Source organism: Tachyglossus aculeatus, chromosome 11, assembly GCF_015852505.1.
Source record: "Tachyglossus aculeatus isolate mTacAcu1 chromosome 11, mTacAcu1.pri, whole genome shotgun sequence".
NCBI classification, from domain to species: Eukaryota; Metazoa; Chordata; class Mammalia; order Monotremata; family Tachyglossidae; genus Tachyglossus; species Tachyglossus aculeatus.
The window spans coordinates 21,048,606-21,070,586 of record NC_052076.1 but is presented as its reverse complement, the minus strand read 5'-3'; the positions used below and the strand labels follow the sequence as shown (position 1 = coordinate 21,070,586).

General features: G+C 47.7%; 2 protein-coding genes across 4 annotated transcripts in view; one reads left to right on the top strand and one right to left on the bottom strand.

Moving 5' to 3' along the window:
* LOC119935193 (sushi, von Willebrand factor type A, EGF and pentraxin domain-containing protein 1-like) overlaps positions 1-4,932 on the bottom strand; it is a 99,252-nt gene extending 94,320 nt beyond the window's left edge. For all 3 annotated transcript variants that reach the window (XM_038754848.1, XM_038754849.1, XM_038754850.1), the window contains exon 1: positions 4,796-4,932. The gene's annotated coding sequence lies outside the window, so the exon portion shown is untranslated. The remainder of the gene's footprint in view (positions 1-4,795) is intronic.
* Positions 4,933-5,785: 853 nt separating this feature from the next.
* Positions 5,786-21,981, top strand: part of LOC119935194 (multiple epidermal growth factor-like domains protein 11) — a 150,312-nt gene continuing 134,116 nt past the window's right edge. Inside the window, exons 1-6 of the mRNA XM_038754851.1 lie at positions 5,786-5,815; positions 11,130-11,266; positions 12,939-13,064; positions 13,207-13,377; positions 13,530-13,754; positions 21,836-21,962. Coding sequence (XP_038610779.1) covers positions 11,263-11,266; positions 12,939-13,064; positions 13,207-13,377; positions 13,530-13,754; positions 21,836-21,962 — 653 coding nt within the window. The 5' untranslated portion in view covers positions 5,786-5,815; positions 11,130-11,262. The remainder of the gene's footprint in view (positions 5,816-11,129; positions 11,267-12,938; positions 13,065-13,206; positions 13,378-13,529; positions 13,755-21,835; positions 21,963-21,981) is intronic.

The following is a 21,981-nucleotide window of genomic DNA, read 5'->3' as shown; positions in this document are numbered from 1 at the left end:
GCCCCCTCCTTCCCCTCTGCCTTACCTCCTTCCCCTCCCCACAGCATCTGTACATATATATATATGTTTGTATGTATTTATCACTCCATTTTACTTGTACATATTTATTCTATTTATTTTGTTAATATGTTTTGTTTTGTTGTCTGTCTCCCCCTTCTTGACTGTGAGCCCGCTGTTGGGTAGGGACCGACTCTATATGTTGCCAACTTGTACTTCCCAAGCACTTAGTACAGTGCTCTGCACACAGTAAGCGCTCAATAAATACGATTGAATGAATGAATATAGAAGCAGGATGGCTGTGGAAAAAGCACAGGCTTTGGAGTCAGAGGTCAGAGGTTCAAATCCCAGCTCCACCGTCAGCTGTGTGACTTTGGGCAAGCCACTCAACTCCTCTGTGCCTCAGTTCCCTCATCTGTAAAATAGGGAAGAAAATAAGGGAAGAAAGATAGTTTTGCCTGGCAGAGGGGAGGGCAGAGTTAAGGCAGGAAATGATAAATTTAAAGTGAACAGGGTTGGCTTGGTGTTTAGCCTTTCACCAGCAGTGTTCAGCAGCTCGAGCATAAGACATCAAACTGCCTCCAATACTGGGCAACTTTCTATCAGCTTGCTTCACCAATCATACTCAGAGAGTACATTCTGAATCTTAATCGCTACTCTGCTTATCTCTTGGTAAATAATGGCCCTCAGCTCACCAGCATGCAGTCCCACCTCTGCAAGAGCGCACACCTACCCACCCACCCACCCACACACACGCCCCCGCCCCCCCCACCGTGCCAGTTCACTGCTCTGGCTCTTGGATTTACAGACTAGCAGAGCCCCTACCCTAACCAACCACAGCTAACCCCCAAGGCTATGCAAGATTCTTTAGGGACCTGTGCAATGTACAACCTTGAAGGTTTTCTTCTCTTTCCTTTCATTCTACCTGGGAGAACTGCAACAGCTGGAGGAGGAGGGTTTTCATGGCAGTGGGGTTGTGGGTGGAGGAGCGGTGTGTGTCAGGTGGACAACATGACTGAACTCTCAAGAACATGGTTACCCCAGAGCTTAGCTAGCTCAGTGCTTAGTACATAGTAAGAACTTAGAAATACCATAAATCACTGACTTTGGTTGTTTGAGAGGAGCATGAAGATAAGCAGAAGTAAGTAAAGTGGGAGAGCTCCCATTACTCAGTCTTTCAAAGTTAACCAATTAATGGTACTTCCCTTATAACTCTCCCTTCTCTGACATTCTCATATTTACTTTCCCTCCAAATGGACCTCCCTCCTTCCTTTAATCCACTAAACTGAGACACTTCCCAAAATGTCTTCTCTTCCATAGGGCTTCCCCCTGATTAATTCCTCACTTTCCTGGTGATGCCACTCACCTAAAGCCACTATGCTTATATGTGTATATCTGCTTATTTGCTTTTTATTTTGTTATTTAATTTCTTGCTTTTGTTTATATCATTTGTCTCTGTGCACTAATCTTCCTCATCTGGAGAGCAGCAAAAGGAGCCAGGGAAGAGAGAGACAATACTTTCTGAGGCTGGGGAGGAGGGAACCCAGGATTATTGAGGGAACATGTGCAGTTTCTTCCAAAACTGAAGCATGTGTGGGTGAATCTGGAGCTGACCTCCATGGCAGGGAGGACTCCAGTCTGGGCAGCTGCAGCTCGGTGTCTTTTGGCTGGTTTCAGACAGCTGCTGCTCCTGATCCTGCCACCACCACTGCTGCTCTTAGGACTGCAGGAGCAGAGGGAAGGGAGCCAGAATGCTGCTGTTACTGCTGCCCTACGTAAAAATAAATTACGACTGACTAGGGGAGGTGGCGCCATGACTGTGGCTGTGTGCAGGGGGTGGACATTCTTTATATTTAAAGACATACAGTAAATCCCTGGTGCTGGTGAGTCAATTTTCTACCTCTCAGACCCTCCTCCAACTCCTCTCTGCCCTCCTTCACAGCTCTGCACCCCAAGGAGCCAGGGTGGTTGCAGGAACAAAGAAGTGGTTGCCCCAGTTCCAAACCTCTCCCGTAGCAAGGGTAGTTTAGTCAGTTTACATGCATATCATGTATCCCTCCTTGCCTTCAGACTCTCCCCTCTCCAGTCTATATTTTCCTCTGCCACTTGGATCATCTATCATCTTTCTGTATCCTTCTCTTTCCTCCTTAGAAACTTCCAAAAATTACCTACTGATTCCCACATCAAGCATTAACTCCTGACTACTGGCTTTAAGGCACTCAATCAGCTCTCCCTCCTAATATCCACTCCCTTCTCCCACCACATGCTACCTTGCATTCTTCATTCTTCTCAAACCTACTCACACTGCCTCATTCTTGTCTCCTCTGTCACTAGCTTTCTCATTCTCTCCCCATTCCTGGAATTCTCTCCCACTTTATGTCCAACAGTTGATAGGTCTCTCCATCTTCAATCATTTGTATTTATTGAGCACTTACTATTTGCAGAACACTGTACTAAGAGCTTGGGAGAGTACAATCCAATGATGATGATGATGGTATCCGTTAAGCACTTACTATGTGCCAAACACTATTCTAAGTGCTGAGGTAGATACAAGGTAATCAGGTTGTCCCACGTGGGGCTTTGTCTTAATCCCCACTTTACAGATAAGGTAACTGAGGCACAGAGAAGTGAAGTGATTTGCCCAAGGTCACACAGCAGACAAGTGGCGGAGCTGGGATTAGAACTCACATCCTCTGACTCCCTAGCCCGTGCTCTTTCCATTAAGCCATGCTGCTTCTCCAGTGGAATTAGGAGACATGTTCCCTGCCTATAATAAGCTTACAGTCCGGGAGGGGCGGAACAGACATTAATATGAATAAATAATTTATAATATATCATTTAGAGATATGTGCCTAAGTGCTGTTGGGTCGGGTCAAGTGTCCAAAGGTCACACACAGAAGTGCAGAAATGATGCAGAAGAAAGAGCAAGCTGGGAAAGAGAGGGCTTAATCAGGGAAGGCATTTGGGAGGAGACATGACCTGCTTTGAAGGTGGAGTGGTCTGGTGTATATGGAGAGGGAGGGAGTTTCAGGTTAGTGGGGAGATTGTGGGAAAGGGAATGGTGGGAAGATAGACAAGATTGGGGCAAAGGGAGTAAGCTGGAGCTTAAAGATCAGAGTGTGCAGTTTGGGCTGTAGTAGCCTTCAAAGCCTTATTGAAGGCACATCTTTCATTCATTCATTCGTTCAATTGTATTTATTGAGTGCTTACTGTGTGCAGAGCACTGTACTCAGCACTTGGGAGAGTACAATACAAGCAGCGTGGCTCAGTGGAAAGAGCACGGGCTTTGGAGTCAGAGGTCATGGGTTCGAATCCCGGCTCTGCCATATGTCTGCTGTGTGACCTTGGGCAAGTCACTTAACTTCTCTGAGCCTCAGTTACCTCATCTGTAAAATGGGGATTAAGACTGTGAGCCCCACGTGGGACAACCTGTTCACTTTGTATCCCCCCAAGCGCTTAGAACAGTGCTTTGCACATAGTAAGCGCTTAACAAATGCCAACATTATTATTATTATTATTAATAAACAGGCACATTTCCTGCTCAAAATGATCTTACGGTCTAGAGGGGGGTCAGACATTAATATAAATAAATTACAAGTATGTACAAATATGCTGAGAGGCTAGGACGGGGGATGAGTAAAAGAAGCAAGTCAGGGTGATGCAGAAGGGAGTGGGAAAAGAGTAGAGGGGGGCTTAATCAGGGAAGGCCTCTTGCAATAAGGCTTTGAAGGCAGGGAGAGTAACTATCAGATTTGAGGAGTTAGAGGATTCCAGGCCAGAGGGAGGACATGGGTGAGATAGACGAGATCGAGGTACAGTGAGAAGGTTAGCATTAGAAGAGTGAAATGTTGTTGTAGTAGGACAGTAGCGAGGTGAGGCAGGTGGGGGCAAAGGGATTGAGTGCTTTAAAGCCAATGGTGAGTTTTTGTTTCATGTGGAGGTGGACAGGCAAACACTGGAGTTTCTTGAGGAGTGGGGAAACATGTCCTGAGCATTTTTGTAGAAAAAAATGATCCAGGCAGCAAAGTATGGACTGGAATGAGGAGAGACAGGAGGCTGGGGGGTCAGCAAGGAGACTGATACAGTAATCAAGGCGGGAAAGGATAAGTGATAACATTAACATGGTAACAGTTTGGATGGAGGCCTCCTTCAAGATGCTTTCCCTGACTAAGCCCTCTTTTCCTCTTCCTCCACTCTCTTCTGCATCGCCCTGTCCTGCTCCCTTTATTCATCATTCATTCAATCGTATTTATTGAGCACTTACTGTGTGCAGAACACTTACTAAATGCTTGGGAAGTACAAACCCTGCAGCACCTAAGTATGTATCTTTAATTTTACTTATATTAATATCAGTCTCCCTCTCTATATTCATTCATTCATGCATTCAATCGTATTTACTGAGCACTTACTGTGTGCAGAGCACTGTACTAAGCGCTTGGGAAGTACAAGTTGGCAACATATAGAGACGGTCCCTACCCAACAGCAGGCTCACAGTCTAGAAGGGGGAGACAGAGAACAAAACAAAACATATTAACAAAATAAAATGCATAGAATATGTACAAATTAGAGTAATAAATGCATACAACCATATATACATGGTGGTACAGCTGCTGTGGGGAGGGGAAGGAGGTAAGGCGGGGGGAGGAGGAGAGAAAGGAGTGGGCTCAGTGTGGGAAGGCCTCCTGGAGGAGGTGAGCTCTCAGTAGGGTTTTGCAGTGCGATCTTTGGAAGGGGTGGGCCACGGGATTTCCCTCAGGCCTGCCCTGCTCCCGTCAGCTGAGGAGGCCGGCCTGCTTACCCTTCTCTCAGTGAGGGAGGGAGGGAGGCACACTGGCCAATGGGCGTCAACGTCACGGGCCATGACGTGAGGGTGGGGGCGGCCCTTGGCCCGGAAGTCGCAGTGTGGTGCGGTGCGTTACCGGACACCCTCGCTGGCTGATGTGACCGTCGGGGGCCCGGGGAAGCGCGACCCCGGGGAAGCGCGACCCCTCGCCCCACGCAGGCGCACACCCCGCCGCCCGGCCCGCGCCTGCGCACGCGGCCCTCGCCGCCGCGTCGCCCACTCTCTGCGCCTGCGCGGCGGGCCCCTCTCCCGGGGGTCGGGCGCAGAGACACCCCCCCCCCCTTTCTCGGGGCGCGCGCGCACCTGGTCAGGAGACGGCGCATCCCCAAGGCGCCCGCGCGCAGGAGAGGTTATCCGGGGTCTGCGGCTCCCTCCCTCCTGGCGAGCCCGGGAGGGGGCGGTAGAAAGCGCGCTCCGCGCTAGCTCCCTCCTCATTGGCCGGCTGGGTCCCCCCTCGCCCCGCCATTGGCTCCCCGCGCCACCTCCGCCCTCCCATTGGCCGAGCCTCGATGGAGCCCCGCCCCTCCCTGTCCACCCCGGCTGGCGCTCTGGCGCGGCGGTCCTTCTTCGGATTGAATTCCGGGGGGAGGGGTCACCCGTCCCGTCCCGTCCCGTCCCGTCCCGTCCCGTCCCGTCCTTCGGTCGCAGGCTCGCGCGCGTCTTCGTGGTACGGCTCTCTCGGGCGGCCCCCGCTCCCGCGGCCCGTCGCCTGTTCGCAGGCCCCCTCCCCCCCCAAGCGGCTCCCCTCGGCCTCTTCAGTACCGTAAGCTTGTTGTAGGTAGGGAATGTGATTATTATATTGTTATATTGGCCCAAGTGCTTAGTACAGTGCTCTGCACACAGTAAATACACTCAATATGCTCAGCACTCAATAAATATGATTTTGACTGGCCGACTATATTAGTGAGGTTAGGTAGGATGGGGCAAGCTGACTGAGTGCTTTAACGCCAACGGTAAGGAGTTTCTGTTGCAGAGGTAGGTGAGCCACCGCTGGAAGTTCTTGAGGAGTGTGGGAGAGGAACTGAATGTTTTTGTTGATAAATGATTTATGCATCAGAGTTAAGTATGAATTGGAGTGGGGAGAGACAGGAGGCTGGGAGGATAGTGAGAAGGCAGATGTAGTAGTCATGGCCGGATAAGATGAGTGCTTGGACCAGCACAGTAGCAGTTTGGTTGGAAAGAAAAGGGCGGATTTTAGCAATGTTGTGAAGGCAGGATTTGGTGACAGATTGAATATGTGGGTGGAATGAGAAAGATGAATCTAGGACAATGCCAAGGTTACCGGCTTGGGAGGTATGGAGGATAGTGGTGTTGTCTACAGTGATGGGCAAGACAAGGAGAGGAAAGGTTTGGGTTGGAAGATACGGAGTCCAGTTTGGGACATGTTTGATTTGAGGTATTGGTGGGACATCCAAGTAGATATATCTCGAAGGTAGGAGGAAATGCCAGATTGCCGGGAAGAAGAGCGGTCAGGGCTGGGAATGTACATTTCCTACAGTCTCCTTGAGAACCACCCTGCCTTCAGTATTTCCCTGCTCCAGTCCAAACTTCAGTCTTCTACTTGGAATTATTTTTCTGAACCATCATTTTGTACACATCTCCCTGCTTCTTAAAATCCTTCAATGGTTAGACATTGCTCTTCGCATCAAGCAGAAAGTCCTGATCATTGGCTCTAAGCCACTTCATTAGCTCTCTCCCTCTTACCTATCCACTCTCTTGTCCCACTACACCTAAATTTACACTGTCCATTCCTCTCAAGCTCACTTTCTCATTTGCGTCATTCTCTACTCTCCCACCTCTAGCTCCTTGCTTAATAATAATAACAATAATAATAATAATCATGAACATGGTACTTATTAAGCACTTACTATGTGCCAAGAGATAGTCTAAGTTCTGGGGTAGATGCAAGTTAATCAGGTTAAACAGTCCTTGTCCCACATGGGGCTCACATTCTTAATCCCCATTTTACAGATGAAAGAACTGAAGCACAGAGAATTGAAGTGACTTGCATAAGGTCTCATACCAGACAAATGGTGGAGCGGGATTAGAACCCGGGTCCTTCTGACTCCCAGGCCCATGCTTGCTTATGTCCTTTCTTCTGCTCAGAACTGTCTTCCTCTTCAAATCCTCAAGATCACAGCTCTCCCCATCTTTAAAACCTTCAAAACTCCTTAAAATACTTAGTACAGTGATCAAGCACTTAGTTCAGTGCTCTGCATGTAGTAATAATAATAATTATGATATTAAGTGCATACTATGTGCCAAGCAGTGTTCTAAGAACTGGGGTAGATACAAGGTAATCAAGTTGTCCCACATGGCGCTCACACTTTTAATCCTCATTTTACAGATGAGGTAACTGAGGCAGAGAGAAGTGAAGTGGCTTGCCCAAAGTCACACAGCTGACATGTGGCAGAGCTGGGATTAGAACCCATGTTCTCTGACTCCCAAGCCCGTGCTCTTTCCACTAAGCCAAGCTGCTTCTCACTCAATAAACACTCGATAAACCTGATAGATAGATTGATTCTGAAATTCCACCTACTATGAGAGACTTTCCCAGGTCCCAGATCAATCAGTGGTATTTAATGAACATTTATTGTGTGCAGAGCACTGTACTAAGACTTTAGGAAAGTACAATACAACACTCTTGTCTCCAAATCACATTTTCCCTACTGTCATCTCCGGACTTACACTCTCACTACAAGAGAAGCAATGTGGTTTAGTGGATAAAGCACAGGCCTGGACATCAGAAAGACCTGGGTACTAATCCCTGCTCTGCCACATGTCTGCTGTGTGATCTTGGGCAAGTCTTTTAACTCTGGGCCTCAGTTACTTCATCTGTAAAATGGGGATTAAGAGTGTGAGTCCCAGGTGGGACAGGGACTGTGTCCAACCTGATTAGCAGCAGCGTGGCTCAATGGAAAGAGCATGGGCTTTGGAGTCAGAGGTCGTGGGTTTGAATCCCGGCTCCGCCACATGTCTGCTGTGTGACCTTGGGCAAGTCACTTAACTTCCCTGAGCCTCAGTTACCTCATCTGTAAAATGGGGATTAAGACTGTGAACCCCACGTGGGGCAACCTGAGCACCCTGTATCCCCCCAGTGCTTAGAACAGTGCTTTGCACATAGTAAGCACCTAACAAATGCCATCATTATTTCCCCCTTCTAGACTGTGAGCCCATTGTTGGGTAGGGACTGTCTCTATATGTTGCCAACTTGTACTTTCCAAGCACTTAGTACAGTGCTCTGCACACAGTAAGTGCTCAATAAATATGATTGATTGATTGATTTGTATCTTCCCCAGTGCTTAGAATAGTGCTTGGCACATAGTAAGTGCTTAACAATTATGGTACTTCCCATTATTATTACATCCCACTATTATTATTAATTTCCATTACACTTCAGTCCTCATCAATGTGCATACTCTACTTTTTGACCACTTCTCCCTCCTATCATTTTATCATTTTTTGTCTGTCCACTCACAGACTGAAAATTATTTGTGGACAGGGATCATGTCTTATTCTACTAGGACTCTCCCAAGAGCTTAGGACTGTGCTCTATATACACATTAGGCACTCAATTTATTGTTTTATGAGTGAGGAAAATAAATTGAGAATTAATTTAAGAATCATAGCCTAAGAAAGAGGGAGAACAGGTATTGAATCCTCATTTTACAAATGAGGAAACTGAGGCACAAAAAAGTTAAGTGATGTGCCCAAAGTCAAACAGCAGGCAATTAGCAGAGTCCCAGGTTCTCTGCCTCCTGGGCCTGCACTCTTCCTACTCCAGGAGTTGGGAGGATCCTTTACAATTAGCAGCGTGGTTCAGTGGAAAGAGCCCGGGCTTTGGAGTCAGAGGTCATGGGTTCAAATCCCGGCTCCACCAATTGTCAGCTGTGTGACCTTGGGCAAGTCACTTCACTTCTCTGGGCCTCAGTTCCCTCATCTGTCAAATGGGGATGAAGACAGATTGTCCCCCCGTGGGACAACCTGATCACCTTGTAACCTCCCCAGTGCTTAGAACAGTGCTTTGCACATAGCAAGTGCTTAATAAATGCCATTAAAAAAATTAATTTTGCCCATCTTTCCACCTCCATACATGTTTGCATCCTAACCATTCCAATGAGGGGTAATAACCTGTTGGCACACTAGCTGGTGTCCTTAAGGACAAAAATAAAATCAAGCTAACCAAAAAGGACGATTGCCTCCAAGAGAGTTCTCTGAACTCAGGAGAAAGGAGAAGAATGATGTGGGTAAATTTGGACAAAGCTGATGTAGATTCAACATCTGGTTGAAATTTCGGAGTGTCTGAGCCTTCTTGAACCTGCCTTCCTAGTTTCTTGCCTCCATCACAGACAACATCGGGGTAGAAGATTCTACGACCTTCCTTGGCTAGAAAGAACCTCCTAGTGTCTAAAGCTGTATTCCTTCAGCTGCAAACTGGATGCTCCTGATCATTTGTTCCTCTGTACCTGTATGCAATATCTCTGCTTCCTTACATCCAGTTACAACAGCCGGTGACAGCTCTTTCAAAACCAATTTCCAAATTTTGCAACACCGAGTCTCCCCCAACATCTGGAAACACCCATCTGCAGCATTTCACAAAACGGGTGTAGGAAACAGCTGTTGCAATTATTCTGTCTCCTTCCTCTTTATTTCCATAGCTCTGCATAGAAGCAAAATGCTTAGAGCCATAAAATAGGTATTGTTGAGAGCAGCCAAGTTCTTTCTGCTTTATCCATTTATCTACAGTCCATGTTTAGAGGAGAAGGAATCTAATTGTTGCTCTGGCAGCTTGAAGGGTGTAGAAATTTGGACTCTAGTTCTAGTTTTACTTGCCCACTAACTTGTTGTGTGACCTAGGAAGAATCACTGCTCTGGGAAACAATAATTTGTAGGCCTTTCCAGGGATTTGAGTGAGAGAAAAGGTACAATATTGCACTAGGAGTTTATCCAATAAGGAACCCTCCAAGAAATAAAGGTTTTCACTGTAGCAGTATCCTAATCCTAAAGGATCTGCAGCCACATAGCAAATGCAGTGATATTCTCATTTGCTCATATATAGCCAGTGAGTATCCAAAATTTGAAGAAGTATTGACTCTATAGCAATGAGCAACTCCTTGCCACAAAAATTTGAGGACAAGACATTAAAAGGAACTTGCTGAGAGACCTTGAAATCTGCCTCCCCCGTGGAGGATTTTTTGATTGAAAGAGCTGCCTTTCTGGGATGGACTAGATTGGTTGGTCTTTTCTAGTACAGAGGATAGACTGGGTGAACTTTTGAGGGCTTTTTTTTAGGTTTTTGAGGCCTTTTGAGCCTTGGCTTTAAAGCTCTCCATCATCTTACCCCCTCCTACTTCACCTCCCTTTTCTTCTAAACCCCAGCCCGCCACTCCACTCTTCTGGTGTTAACCTTCTCACTGTGCCTCTATCTCACCTGTCACCTCCAACCCCTGGTCCAAGTCCTACCTCTGGCCTGGAATACCCTGAGCTCTGCCAAACAATCACTCTTACCCCCTTCAAAGCCCTACTAAAGGCACACCTCCTCCAAGAGGCCTTCCCAGACCAAGCCCCCTTCTCCTCAGTTCCCCCCGCTTCCTTGTCACCTTGAATTGCTTCCTTTGTTCTTCATCATCATCATCATCATCATCATCAATCGTATTTATTGAGTGCTATGTGCAGAGCACTGTACTAAGTGCTTGGGAAGTACAAATTGGCAACATATAGAGACAGTCCCTACCCAACAGTGGGCTCACAGTCTAAAAGGGGGAGACAGAGAACAAAACCAAACGTACTAACAAAATAGAATAAATAGAATAGCTATGTACAAGTAAAATAAATAAATAAATAAATAGAGTAATATTTAGAGTAATAAATATGTACAAACATATATACATATATACAGGTGTGTGCCTTCATACCTGCCCCACAGCACTTATGTATGTATATTTATAATTATAATTATATAATATGATTATAATATATAATTATATATATTTTTATACATAAATTCTATTTACTTATATTGTTGCCTTTCTACTTGTATTGATGTCTTTCTCCCAGGCTCTAGATGGTGAACCTGCTGTGGGCAGGGATTGTGTCCCTTTATTGCTGCAATATATTTCCAAGCACTTAGTACAGTGCTTTGCATACAGTAAGCACTCAATAAATACGATTGAATGAATGAATGAATGAGGCCTTTATTGCCCTGTTTATTCTGTGATTTGATACTGTGCCTCTAAATTAACTTCTCAAGTCCTGTCCTGTTTTCCTCCCTTTCCCTTGTCTGCTGCAGAGATGGAAGACTGCATGGAAAATGTGCCCCCGGTTATTTCTGCTCAGCTGGGAGCTCTGAACCAACTCCACAGGCCTGCAGGAATTCCTCAAGTCTGTTCCACAGGGGACATCTTGGTGCAGGGCTGTGCCCAATGGGTAGGCAAAGAGCCCTCCTTCTGTCTGAACCTGTGGCTTGGAGCACGTTTCTGTCACTTTAAGGAGTTGTCTCATGGGAAGGTGGTTCAAGTTGGTCTTCCAGCCCACAAGAGCAGCAATATCTGAAGAACAGTGAATTGGCGAGCTGGGTTTCTGGTCCAGCTCAGCTGCTGCAGACTGCTGTGAGGCCCTCAATGACTTGACTAACCACTCTTGTCTGTAAAACCCTAATGGGCTTGTAATAGTATGAAGTGATCAATATAAGTGAGCAAAACAGAGCTGATTTTCAAGGAAGAGTCCAAGGAATTGTTGAGATCCTCCAAGCTTTGAATGACCTTTACCCCGGAAGCAGTCCCCTTCCTCTCAGAAATGTGAGAACACTCTCTAGCTACCACTTATGAAGCCCACCCAGGATTCAGCATGGATCAAAATAAGCAACCCCATTTGAGAGGAAGATATTGTGAGCAGATTGGAAAGTTCTAGTCAGAGCCTCTCATTTCTTGTCTTCTCCTAACTTGAATGTGTGAAGTGCATCCACGGATGGCCTGTCTGGGGAAGAATTGTCAGTCACCTGCTGAACAGATTGATCAGACACTCCGTTGCTCTGGGAGAATGGTGAATTCCAGTACTGAAATTCCAGCAGGGCGTTCCTGGGGACATTCTGTCCCTGATGGAGAAGAAGTGCTGACTCAGCTTGGGCACTGACTGGTATTTCCAGCTCTGCCCATGCTTCTCTGGGTGGCTCTCCCTGTCTCAACCAATCAGGGTCAGCCGAGAAGTATCAAACCCAACCAGGAGGCTAAATGGGACCAGTACCATCACCTCCTCTCTGGATTTTGACTGAAGCTTCCAGTCCCTGAAGAGACTGAGGAGTATGGAGAGGGTCCAGGGACTGCCCACCTCCATATTTTCATGCTTTGCACATGCTGTGAACTTTGTTATCCACACAAACTACTCCTGCTCCGAAAGATCTTTCCAGTGTCCAAATAAGGAAAGAGGGAACAATTCCTCTGTGGTTGGAGGCCTGATCCTGAACTTTGGGAGCAAATTTTTAATTCAGCCTTGCAGAGAGTTTTCAAATATCATTTAACCCACAAAAATCTCCCTTTGGGACCAGAAAATTTACATTGGCCTTACCTGACCTTCCTGATACTAGCCCATCTCCTCTCCTTATTTCTGGCTTCAGACAGCCACCTCAGGGCATAACTTGAGTGAGGTTGGGGGTGGGAGGGGCTTATGGGGTCTCCTTGGGGCTGTGGCAGTTGAAAATTTGAAAACATCCATCTTCCTCATCCCAAGTCAGAAGTGTCCTTGTGTCAGCAGGAATGTGGGAGGGGAAATGCAATGACTCTGAAACAAGAGAGATGTCAGCGAGAAATAGCCCAGACTAAAGAGGTTGGGGAGATTTTTGTTTGATGTTATTACACTGTACTGCTGCCCAGTACAATGCATGCAGTGGAACATAATGATCTCATCAGAAACGGGAAGGAGAGACAAATTCTTCCTGACCTCAGGGTGACCCTGCTCCTCTCCCAAAGCTCAGGGGTCACCTGTGCTGTTGGTGTCCTGGGAAATTCTTTAACCTCTATTTACCAGAAGGGCCCAGCTTAAAATGGAGAGAATTTGACGCTCTCAAGTCGATCAGAAGTAACTCTCTATGTTTTCCTTTCAGGATTTTATTGTCCAGAGGGCAGTGACTCACCAATACCATGCCCAGCCAATACTTTAGGGGCATCCTTGGGTGCCAGGCGGAGAGAGGACTGTTGGCCTTGCCCTCCAGGACACTGCTGCAAAGCAGGTTTGGGAGCAAGGAATACTGGGGACTGGGATTGGTCAGAGTATAGAAAGCTCCTAGCCAGAATGAAATTTGTGTGGAGGAGGTGTGAAAATGGGTGACCAGAGCCTAATCCACACTTTGCTTTGGCCTCCCTTCCCTTTAGGTGACCCAGTGACCTATCCTTGTCCTCCTGGTTATTACTGCCCTGGAGGGAAGGAATTTGAAGGCAGGGGCCCTCAAGAATGTCCTGAGAACACGTATCAGGCAGAACTAGGGGCCTGGAGCCAGAGAGAATGCCAGCCATGCCCACCAGGATATGACTGCCCAACCCCTGGTGAGTAGCACCTTTGGGCAGGCTGGCGGGTGATTCCAATTGGATGAAACCAAAGGGGAGGTCAGGCTGGGAGTCTCCATCTACTCTTCATCTACTTCATCTCAAATCTACTGCTTCCACTAACCTTATTCCCACTACATCTTTACCATCAGGCCTGTCATCTTATGAAGACCACCTCTGCCCTCCAGGGCACTGGTGCCCAGGAAAGCAAAGGGCCTTGCTCTGCCCTCCAGGTACCTTTAGGACCCAGCTGGGTGCCACATCATGGGAAGAGTGTGAGCCCTGCCCTCCAGGCCTTTACTGCCCTGACCCATTGCTGACCGGCCTGGTCAATGTCCATGGCATTCCTTGCAGACCTGGCTATGAGTGCCCTCGAGGTAAGGCTTCCCCATGCTCCCCGGGTGTTACCTCATTTCTCACTCTGCCTGGAATGGTGTCTTTGATTCCCTTTCCCCTCAGGAGGTCCAGTGGGTTGAACCTTCGGCCAAAGAGCATGGAAGCTGGGGCCTGAGCAGGGTTGGACTTTCTCCTGTCTTGTTCTGGTCCAGTCCACTCTCCTGTGTGCCTCTCTGCAGCCCCAGGCACAATTCCCAGCTGAGTGTTCAAGGTCAAAGTTCAGAATCTCCATCCCCTCTGCCCCATACTACTTCTCCACTTCTGTCCAGTTAACATTCACCTCCCCTTGATGGGAGAGTTGAGAGAAAAGCACAAAAAGAAGATTAGTTTGGGAAGTGCAAGTAGTGTGAGTTGGGATGGTAAGGGGAAAACAGCTGATGGAGAAACTGAAAGCCAATCAATCAATTAGAATTACTGAGTACTTACTGTGTGCAGGGTACTTCACTCTGCTGCTCAGATCATCTTTCTATAGAAAAGTTCAGGTCATGTCACCTTCCTCCTCACAAATCTTCAGTGGTTGCCTGTCCACCTACGTATCAAACAAAAACTCCTCACCATTGACTTCAAAGCACTCTATCACCTTGTCCCCTCCTACCTCACCTCGCTTCTCTCCTACAACCCAGCCTACACACTTCTCTTCTTTGTTGCTAACCTTCTCACTGTGCCTTGATGTTGCCTCTCTCACCTCCGACCTCTGACCCATGTCCTACCTCTGGCCTGGAATGCTCTCCCTCCTCAAATCCACCAGAAAATTACTCTCCTTAACTTCAAAGCCGTAGTGAAGGCACATCTCCTCCAAGAGGCCTGTAATCAATCAATCAATCAATCAATCATATTTATTGAGTGCTTACTGTGTGCAGACCACTGTAATAATAAGTGCTTGGGAAGTACAAGTTGGCAACATATAGAGACAATCCCTACCCAACAGTGAGCTCACAGTCTAGAAGGGGGAGACAGAACAAAACCAAACATATTATCAAAATAAAATAAATAGAATAGATATGTACAAGTAAAATAAATAAATAAATAGAGTAATAAATATGTACATACATATATACAGGTGCTGTGGGGAAGGGAAGGAGGTAAGACGGGGGGAAGGAGAAGGTGATGAGCGGGAGAGGAAGAAGGGGGCTCAGTCTGGGAAGGCCTCCTGGAGGAGGTGAGCTCTCAGTAGGGCCTTGAAGGGAGGAAGAGAGCTAGCTTGGCAGATTGGCAGAGGGAGGGCATTCCAGGCCAGGGGGACGACGTGGGCCGGGGGTCGACGGCGGGACAGGCGAGAACGACGCACGGTGAGGAGATTAGCAGCAGAGGAGCGGAGGGTGCGGGCTGGGCTGTAGAAGGAGAGAAGGGAGGTGAGGTAGGAGGGAGTGAGGTGATGGAGAGCCTTGAAGCTGAGGGTGAGGAGTTTCTGCCTGATGCGCAGATTGATTGGTAGCCACTGGAGATTTTTGAGGAGGGGAATAACATGCCCAGAACGTTTCTGGACAAAGACAATCCAGGCAGCAGCATGAAGTATGGATTGAAGTGCGGAGAGACACGAGGATGGGAGATCAGAGAGAAGGCTGATGTAGTAGTCCAGGTGGGATAGGATGAGAGCTTGAACGAGCAGGGTAGCAGTTTGGATGGAGAGGAAAGGGCAGATCTTGGCAATGTTGCAGAGCTGAGACCGGCAGGTTTTGGTGATTGCTTGGATATGAGGGGTTAATGAGAGAGCGGAGTCAAGGATGACACCAAGTTTGCGGGCTTGTGAGACGGGAAGGATGGTAGTGCCGTCAACAGTGATGGGAAAGTCAGGGAGAGGGCAGGGTTTGGGAGGGAAGACAAGGAGTTCAGTCTTGGACATGTCGAGTTTTATGTGGCAGGCAGACATCCAGATGGAGATGTCCTGTAGGCAGGAGGAGATGCGAGCCCGGAGAGAGGGGGAGAGAGTAGGGGCAGAGATGTAGATTCGGGTATCATCAGCGTAGAGATGATAGTTGAAACCGTGGGAGCGAATGAGGTCACCAAGGGAGTGAGTGTAGATCCAGAACAGAAGGGGACCAAGAACTGAACCTTGGGGAACCCCCACAGTAAGGGGATGGGAGGGGGAGGAGGAGCCTGCAAAAGAGACTGAGAATGAACGACCGGAGAGATGAGGAGAACCAGGAGAGGACGGAGTCTGTGAAGCCAAAGTTGGATAGCTTGTTGAGGAGAAGGGGGTGGTCCACAGTGTCGAAGGCAGCTGAGAGGTCGAGGAGGATTAGGATAGAGTATAAGCCATTGGATTTGGCAAGTGGAAGGTCATTGGTGACCTTTGAGAAGGCAGCTTCCGTGGAATGTAGGGGATGGAAGCCAGACTGGAGGGGGTCGAGGAGAGAGTTGGTGTTGAGGAATTCGAGGCAGCGCGTTTAGACAACTTGTTCAAGGGGTTTGGAAAGGAATGGTAGAGGGAGATAGGGCGATAACTAGAAGGTGAGGTGGGGTCAAGAGAGGGTTTTTTTTAGGATGGGAGAGACATGGGCGTTTGAAGGCAGAGGGGAAGGAACCAGTGGAGAGTGAGCGGTTGAAGATGGAAGTTAAGGAGGGGAGAAGGGACAGAGCAAGAGATTTCATGAGATGAGAGGGAATGGGGTCAGAAGCACAGGTGGCTGGAGTAGCACATGAGAGGAGGGAGGAGAGCTCCTCTGAGGATACTGCTGGGAAGGATGGGAGAGTAGCAGAGAGTGTTGAGAGCCGGAGGGTTGGAGAAAGGTGGGGGAGTGACTTTGGGGAGGTCGGACCTGATGGATTTAATTTTGTTAATGACGTAGGAGGCCAGGTCGTTGGGGGTGAGGGAAGGTGGAGGGGAAGGAACCGGGGGCCTGAGAAAGGAGTTGAATGTACGGAAGAGCTGACGGGGATGATGGGCATGGGTGTCAATAAGGGAGGAGAAGTAGTTTTGTCTGGCAGAGGAGGGGGCTGAGTTAAGGCAGGAAAGAATAAACTTGAAGTGAATGAGGTTGGCATGGTGTTTAGACTTTCGCCAGCAGCGTTCGGCAGCTCGAGCATAAGAGCAAAGGAGGCGGACAGTGGCAGTGATCCAGGGCTGTGGGTTAGTGGTACGAGGGCGGCGAAGGGAAAGGGGAGCGAGTGAGTCTAGCTGAGTAGAAAGGGTAGGGTTGAGAGCAGTAATCTGATCATCAAGACTGGGTAGAGAGGAGAGGGAGGCGAGGTGGGGTGTGTGGCGCTCAGAAAGATGGATGGGGTCAAGAGAGCGGAGATCTCTGTGAGGGAGTAATATGGATTTACAGGGGAAAGGAGTGTGAGTGAGAAGGCAAAATAAGCCCCACTTTTCCTCGTCTCCCACTCCCTTCTGCATCACCCCGACTTGCTCCCGTTGCTCTTCCCCCTTCTCCCCGCCCCACATCACTTATGCATATATCTGCAATTTTGTTTATTTATACTGTTGCCTGTTTATTTGTATTGATGTCTGTCTCTCCCACTTTAAACCTTAAGTTCATTGTGGGCAGGGATTGTCACTCTTTATTGCTGCATTGTAGTTTCCCAAGTGCTAAGTACAGTGCTTTGCACACAGTAAGCACTTAGTAAATACAAGTGAATGAATGAATGAATACTATATTAAGCACTTAGGCAAATACAATATATAGAATTACTAGACATAGTCCCTGCCCACAATGAGTTTACAGTCTAGAGTGGCGTTTTCCTGTTATTGTGTTGTACTCTCCCAAGTGCTTAGTACTGTGCCCTGCACACAGTAAGTGTTCAATAAATAAGTTTGCTTGATTGACTGATTGATTGGGAGAAAGGCATTGATATAACAAATAAATCATGCATAGGTACATAAATGCTGTGGGGCTGAGGGAAAGGTAGATAAAGGGTGCAAATCCACGTGCAAGGGCAATGCAGAAGGGAGTAGGAGAACAGGAAATGAGGGCCTACTCAAGGAAGGCTGTTGGAGGAGATGTGCTTTTAATAAGGCTTTGAAGGTGGGGAGAGTGAAGGTCTGCTGGATATGAAGAGGGAGAGCATTCCAAGCCTGAGGCAGGATGTAGGCTAGGGGTCAGCAGTGAGATAGACAAGATTGTGGCACAGTGAGTAGGTTCATTCATTCATTCATCCATTCATTCAGTCGTATTTATTAGTCACTTACTGTGTGCAGAGCACTGTATTAAGCACTTGGGAAAGTCCCCTGTAGACTGCACTTAATAGATGCCATTAAAAAAAAGGTGATCTGGGTGGGGGAGTGAAATATGGACTGGAGTAGGAAGAGGCAGGAGGTTGGGAGGTCAGCATGGAGGCTGATGCAGTAATCTAAGCAGGATAGGATGAGTGGTAGCAGTTTGGATAATAATAATAATAACTATGGCATTTATTAAGTGCTTATTATGTGCAAAGCATTGTTCTAAGCGCTGGGGAGGTTACAAGGTGATCAGGTTGTCCCATGGGGGGCTCACAGACTTAATCCCCATTGTACAGATGAGGTAACTGAGGCACAGAGAAGTTAAGTGACTTGCCCAAGTCACACAGCTGACCATTGGTAGAGCCGGGATTAGAACCCATGACCTCTGACTCCAAAGCCCATGGTCGTTCCACAGAGCCATGCTGCTTCTCCAGAAAGGAAAGGGTGATTTTAGCCATGTTTTGATGGTGGGACTTTCAGGATTTGGTGACAGATTGAATATGTGTGTTGAATGAGAGAGAGGAGTCAAAGATAATACCAAGGCAATGGGCTTGTGAGAGTACAGTGCTCTGCACACAGTAAGCGCTCAGTAAATACGATTGAATGAATGGGAAGGATAGTGGTGCCATCTACAGTGATGGGAAAGTCTGGGAGTGGACAGGGTTTGGGTGGGAAGATAAGGAGCTCTGTTTTGGACATGTTAAGTTTAGGTGACAGGAGGACATCCAAGTAGAAATGGCATTAGAGGAGTGAAGTGTGTGGGCTAGGTTGTAGTAGGAAACCAGGGAGGTAAGGTAGGAGGGGAAAGGGTGCTTTAAAACCTACGGTAAGGAGTTTCTGTTTGATACTCATTCATTCATTCAATCGTATTTACTGAGTGCTTACTGTGTGCAAAGCACTGTATGGAGATGGATGGGCAGCAATTGGAAAATCTTGAGGAGTGGGAAAACATGGACTGAACAGTTTTGTAAAAGTGATCAAGGTAGCAGAGTGAAGTATAGACTGAAGTGGGGAGAGACAGGAGGTCAGGAAGGAGACAGATGCAGTAGTCGAGATGGGATAGGATAAATTCTTGGATTACCTTGGTAGCAGTTTAGATGGAGAAGAAAGGTTGGATTTTAGTGATGCTGTGAGGTTTAAACTGACAGGATTTGGTGATAAATTTAATTTGTGGGTTGAATGATGTGGAGAGAAATGATCAGCCACTGGGGATTTTTTTGAGTAGTGTCTAAACAGTGTTTTAACCTGAAGAGTCGGGAGGCAGGGAGTCCAGTGAGGAGACTGATAAAGTGTTATATTCCCAAGGTGATGAGGGCTTGGTTGTAAGGGAAGGGATGGGTACAGGAAATATTGTGGAGAAAAAAAAAGCAGATTCTAGAGACAGACACATACCCAAGACCCAGCTCCTTTCTCCTTTAAACTCCTGAGCCCAATGCTGTTTCCCTAATTGTCACCCTCTAACCCACTATTTCTGCTTCCTTCCTCTCAGCCTTTGTTCCTTCCACCAATGACCCAGGCTCTCCTGCTTCAGGTCAGGGGAAATCAAGAAAAATGACAGGGACTTCCAGTACCCCAGAGGAGTACCCCAGTACCTCCCTAGCTTCTCTAGGGTTTGGTGTGGGGGCTAGGGAGTAATGGGGAAATGGATTCCAGCCCAGCTCTTAACCCCTGCAGGTCTTGTACCACTAACCCACAGCCCTGGGTCACCTCCACCTTCCTCATCCATAGCTCTTGTGCATTTGCTTCAGAGTGTTGCTGGTGGAAACCTAGATATAAGGCCAACTTTGTCCACTTCAAGTTTATCCTTTTGGGCTTTTACTGTGCTCTCTCCTCTGCCCGGCAAAATCCTTCATCCTTATTGACATCCATGCCCATTGCCCTCACCAGTTGTTCCAAACTTTTAACTCCCTCTTCAAACCCCCTGTCCCCCACCTTCCCCATCCCTTGCCCCTAATGACCTGGGCACCTACTTTATTGAGAAAATTGACACTAACCCCCCCTGCCCCTCCTGCCTCCTGCCCCTTCGTCAACTCTCCCACCTTCCCCAGCAGTATCTCTAGAGGAGATCTCCTGCCTTCTCTCAAAGTTCACCCCCCTTCACCTGTACATATGACCCCACTTCTTCACACTTTATTAAAACATTTGCCCTCTCCCTTCTTCCCTCACTAACTGCTATCTTCAACTGTTCACTCTCCAATGCCACCTTCTTCACTGTTTTCAAACAAGTCCATGTCTCCCCTATCCAAAAAAAGCCCTCCCTTGACTCCACGACTCCCTACAGTTATAGCCCACCTCCCTCGTACCTTTCCTCTCCAAATTCCTTAAGTGAGTTGTCTACGCTTGCTGTCTCAATTCCTCTCCTTCAATTTTCTCCTTGACCCCTTCCAATCTGGCTTCCATCACCTTCACTCTACAGAAACTGCCCTCTCAAAAGTCATCAATGGTCTTCTTCTTGCCAAATCTAACAGCGTCTATTCCATCATAATCCTCCATCTCTCAGCTACCTATAACACTCTCTACTAACCTCTTCTACTAAAACCTCCAACCTCAGCTTCACTGACACTGTCCTGTCCTGGTTCTCCTCTGATCTCTCTGGCCACTCATTCTCTTTCACGTGCTCGTCCTCTGCCTTCCCACCCCCTAACTGTGTGGGTCCCTCAAGGTTCAGTTCTGGGTCCCCTTCTATTCTACACCCACTCCCTTGGAGAACTCATTCACTCCCATGGCGTCAACTACCACCTCTATGTGGATGATACCCACATCTACATTTGCAGCCCTTATTTCTCTCCCTCTCTGCAGTCTTGCATTTCCTCCTGCCTTCAAGTCATCTCTCCTTGGATGTCCTTTGGCACCTCAAAATTAACATGTCTAAAACAACTTCTTATCTTCCCACCCAAACCCTGCCCTCCCCCTGACTTTCCCATTCACTGTAGCTGGCACCAGCATTCTTCCTGTCTCACAAGCCCGTAACCTTGGCATTATCCTTGACTCCTCTCTCTTATTCAACCCGTATATTCAATTCATCACTAAATCCTGTTGGTTTGGCCTTCACAACAACGTTAAAATCCAACCTTCCCTCTCCATCCAAACTGCTACCACGTTTATCCAGTCCATTCTATCCCACTTTGATTACTGTATCAGCCTCCTTGCTGACCTCCCAGCCTCCTGTCTCTCCGCACCCCAGTCCATACTTCACTCTGCTACCCGGATCATTTTTTACCAAAAAGGTCAGGTCATGTTGCCCATCCATCTCTGCATCAAACAAAAACTCCTCACCATTGGCTTTAAAGCACTCAATCATCTTGCCCCCTCCTACCTCACCTCACTACTCTCCTTCTACAACCCAGCCCATACATTTCACTCCTCTAATGCTAACCTTCTTACTGTACCATGATCTAATCCATCTCACCGCCAACCTCTCGCCCACATCCTGCCTCTGGCCTGGAATGCCCTGCTTCCTCATATCTGACAGACAATTACTCTCCCCACCACCCCCTTCACAGCCTTATTGAAGGCACATCTTCTCCCAGAGGCCTTCCCTGACTAAGCCCTCCTTTCCCTCCCGTTCCCTTCTGCATCACCCTGACATGCCCCCTTTTTTAGTCCCCCCTCCCAGCCCCACAGCATTTATGTGCATATCTGTAATTTATTTATTTATATTAATGTCTGTCTCCCCCTCTAGACTGTAAACTCACTGTGGAGAGAGACTGTGTCTGTTTATTGTTATATTGTACTCTTCCAATCGCTTAAATCAGTGTGGTATACACAGTAAGCGCTCAATAAATATGCCTAATTGGCCTGGGCAAGGCTCTCATGGAGCAGTGGGTACTGATGGTTCTGAGTTGCAGCTTTCACTCCCCACCTTCCTCCAAACCCAGTGTGTCTGCTTCCTCTCTGTTGCAGGCTCCATGAGTGAGACCTTGTGCAGAGCTGGTTCCTTCTGTGGTCCCCAGACTGGTATTCCCCCCATGTGTCCCGGGGGCTATGCTTGTCCAGAAGGATCTTCCACCTACCGCACAGTTGAGCAGCTGTGAGTATGCCCACCATCC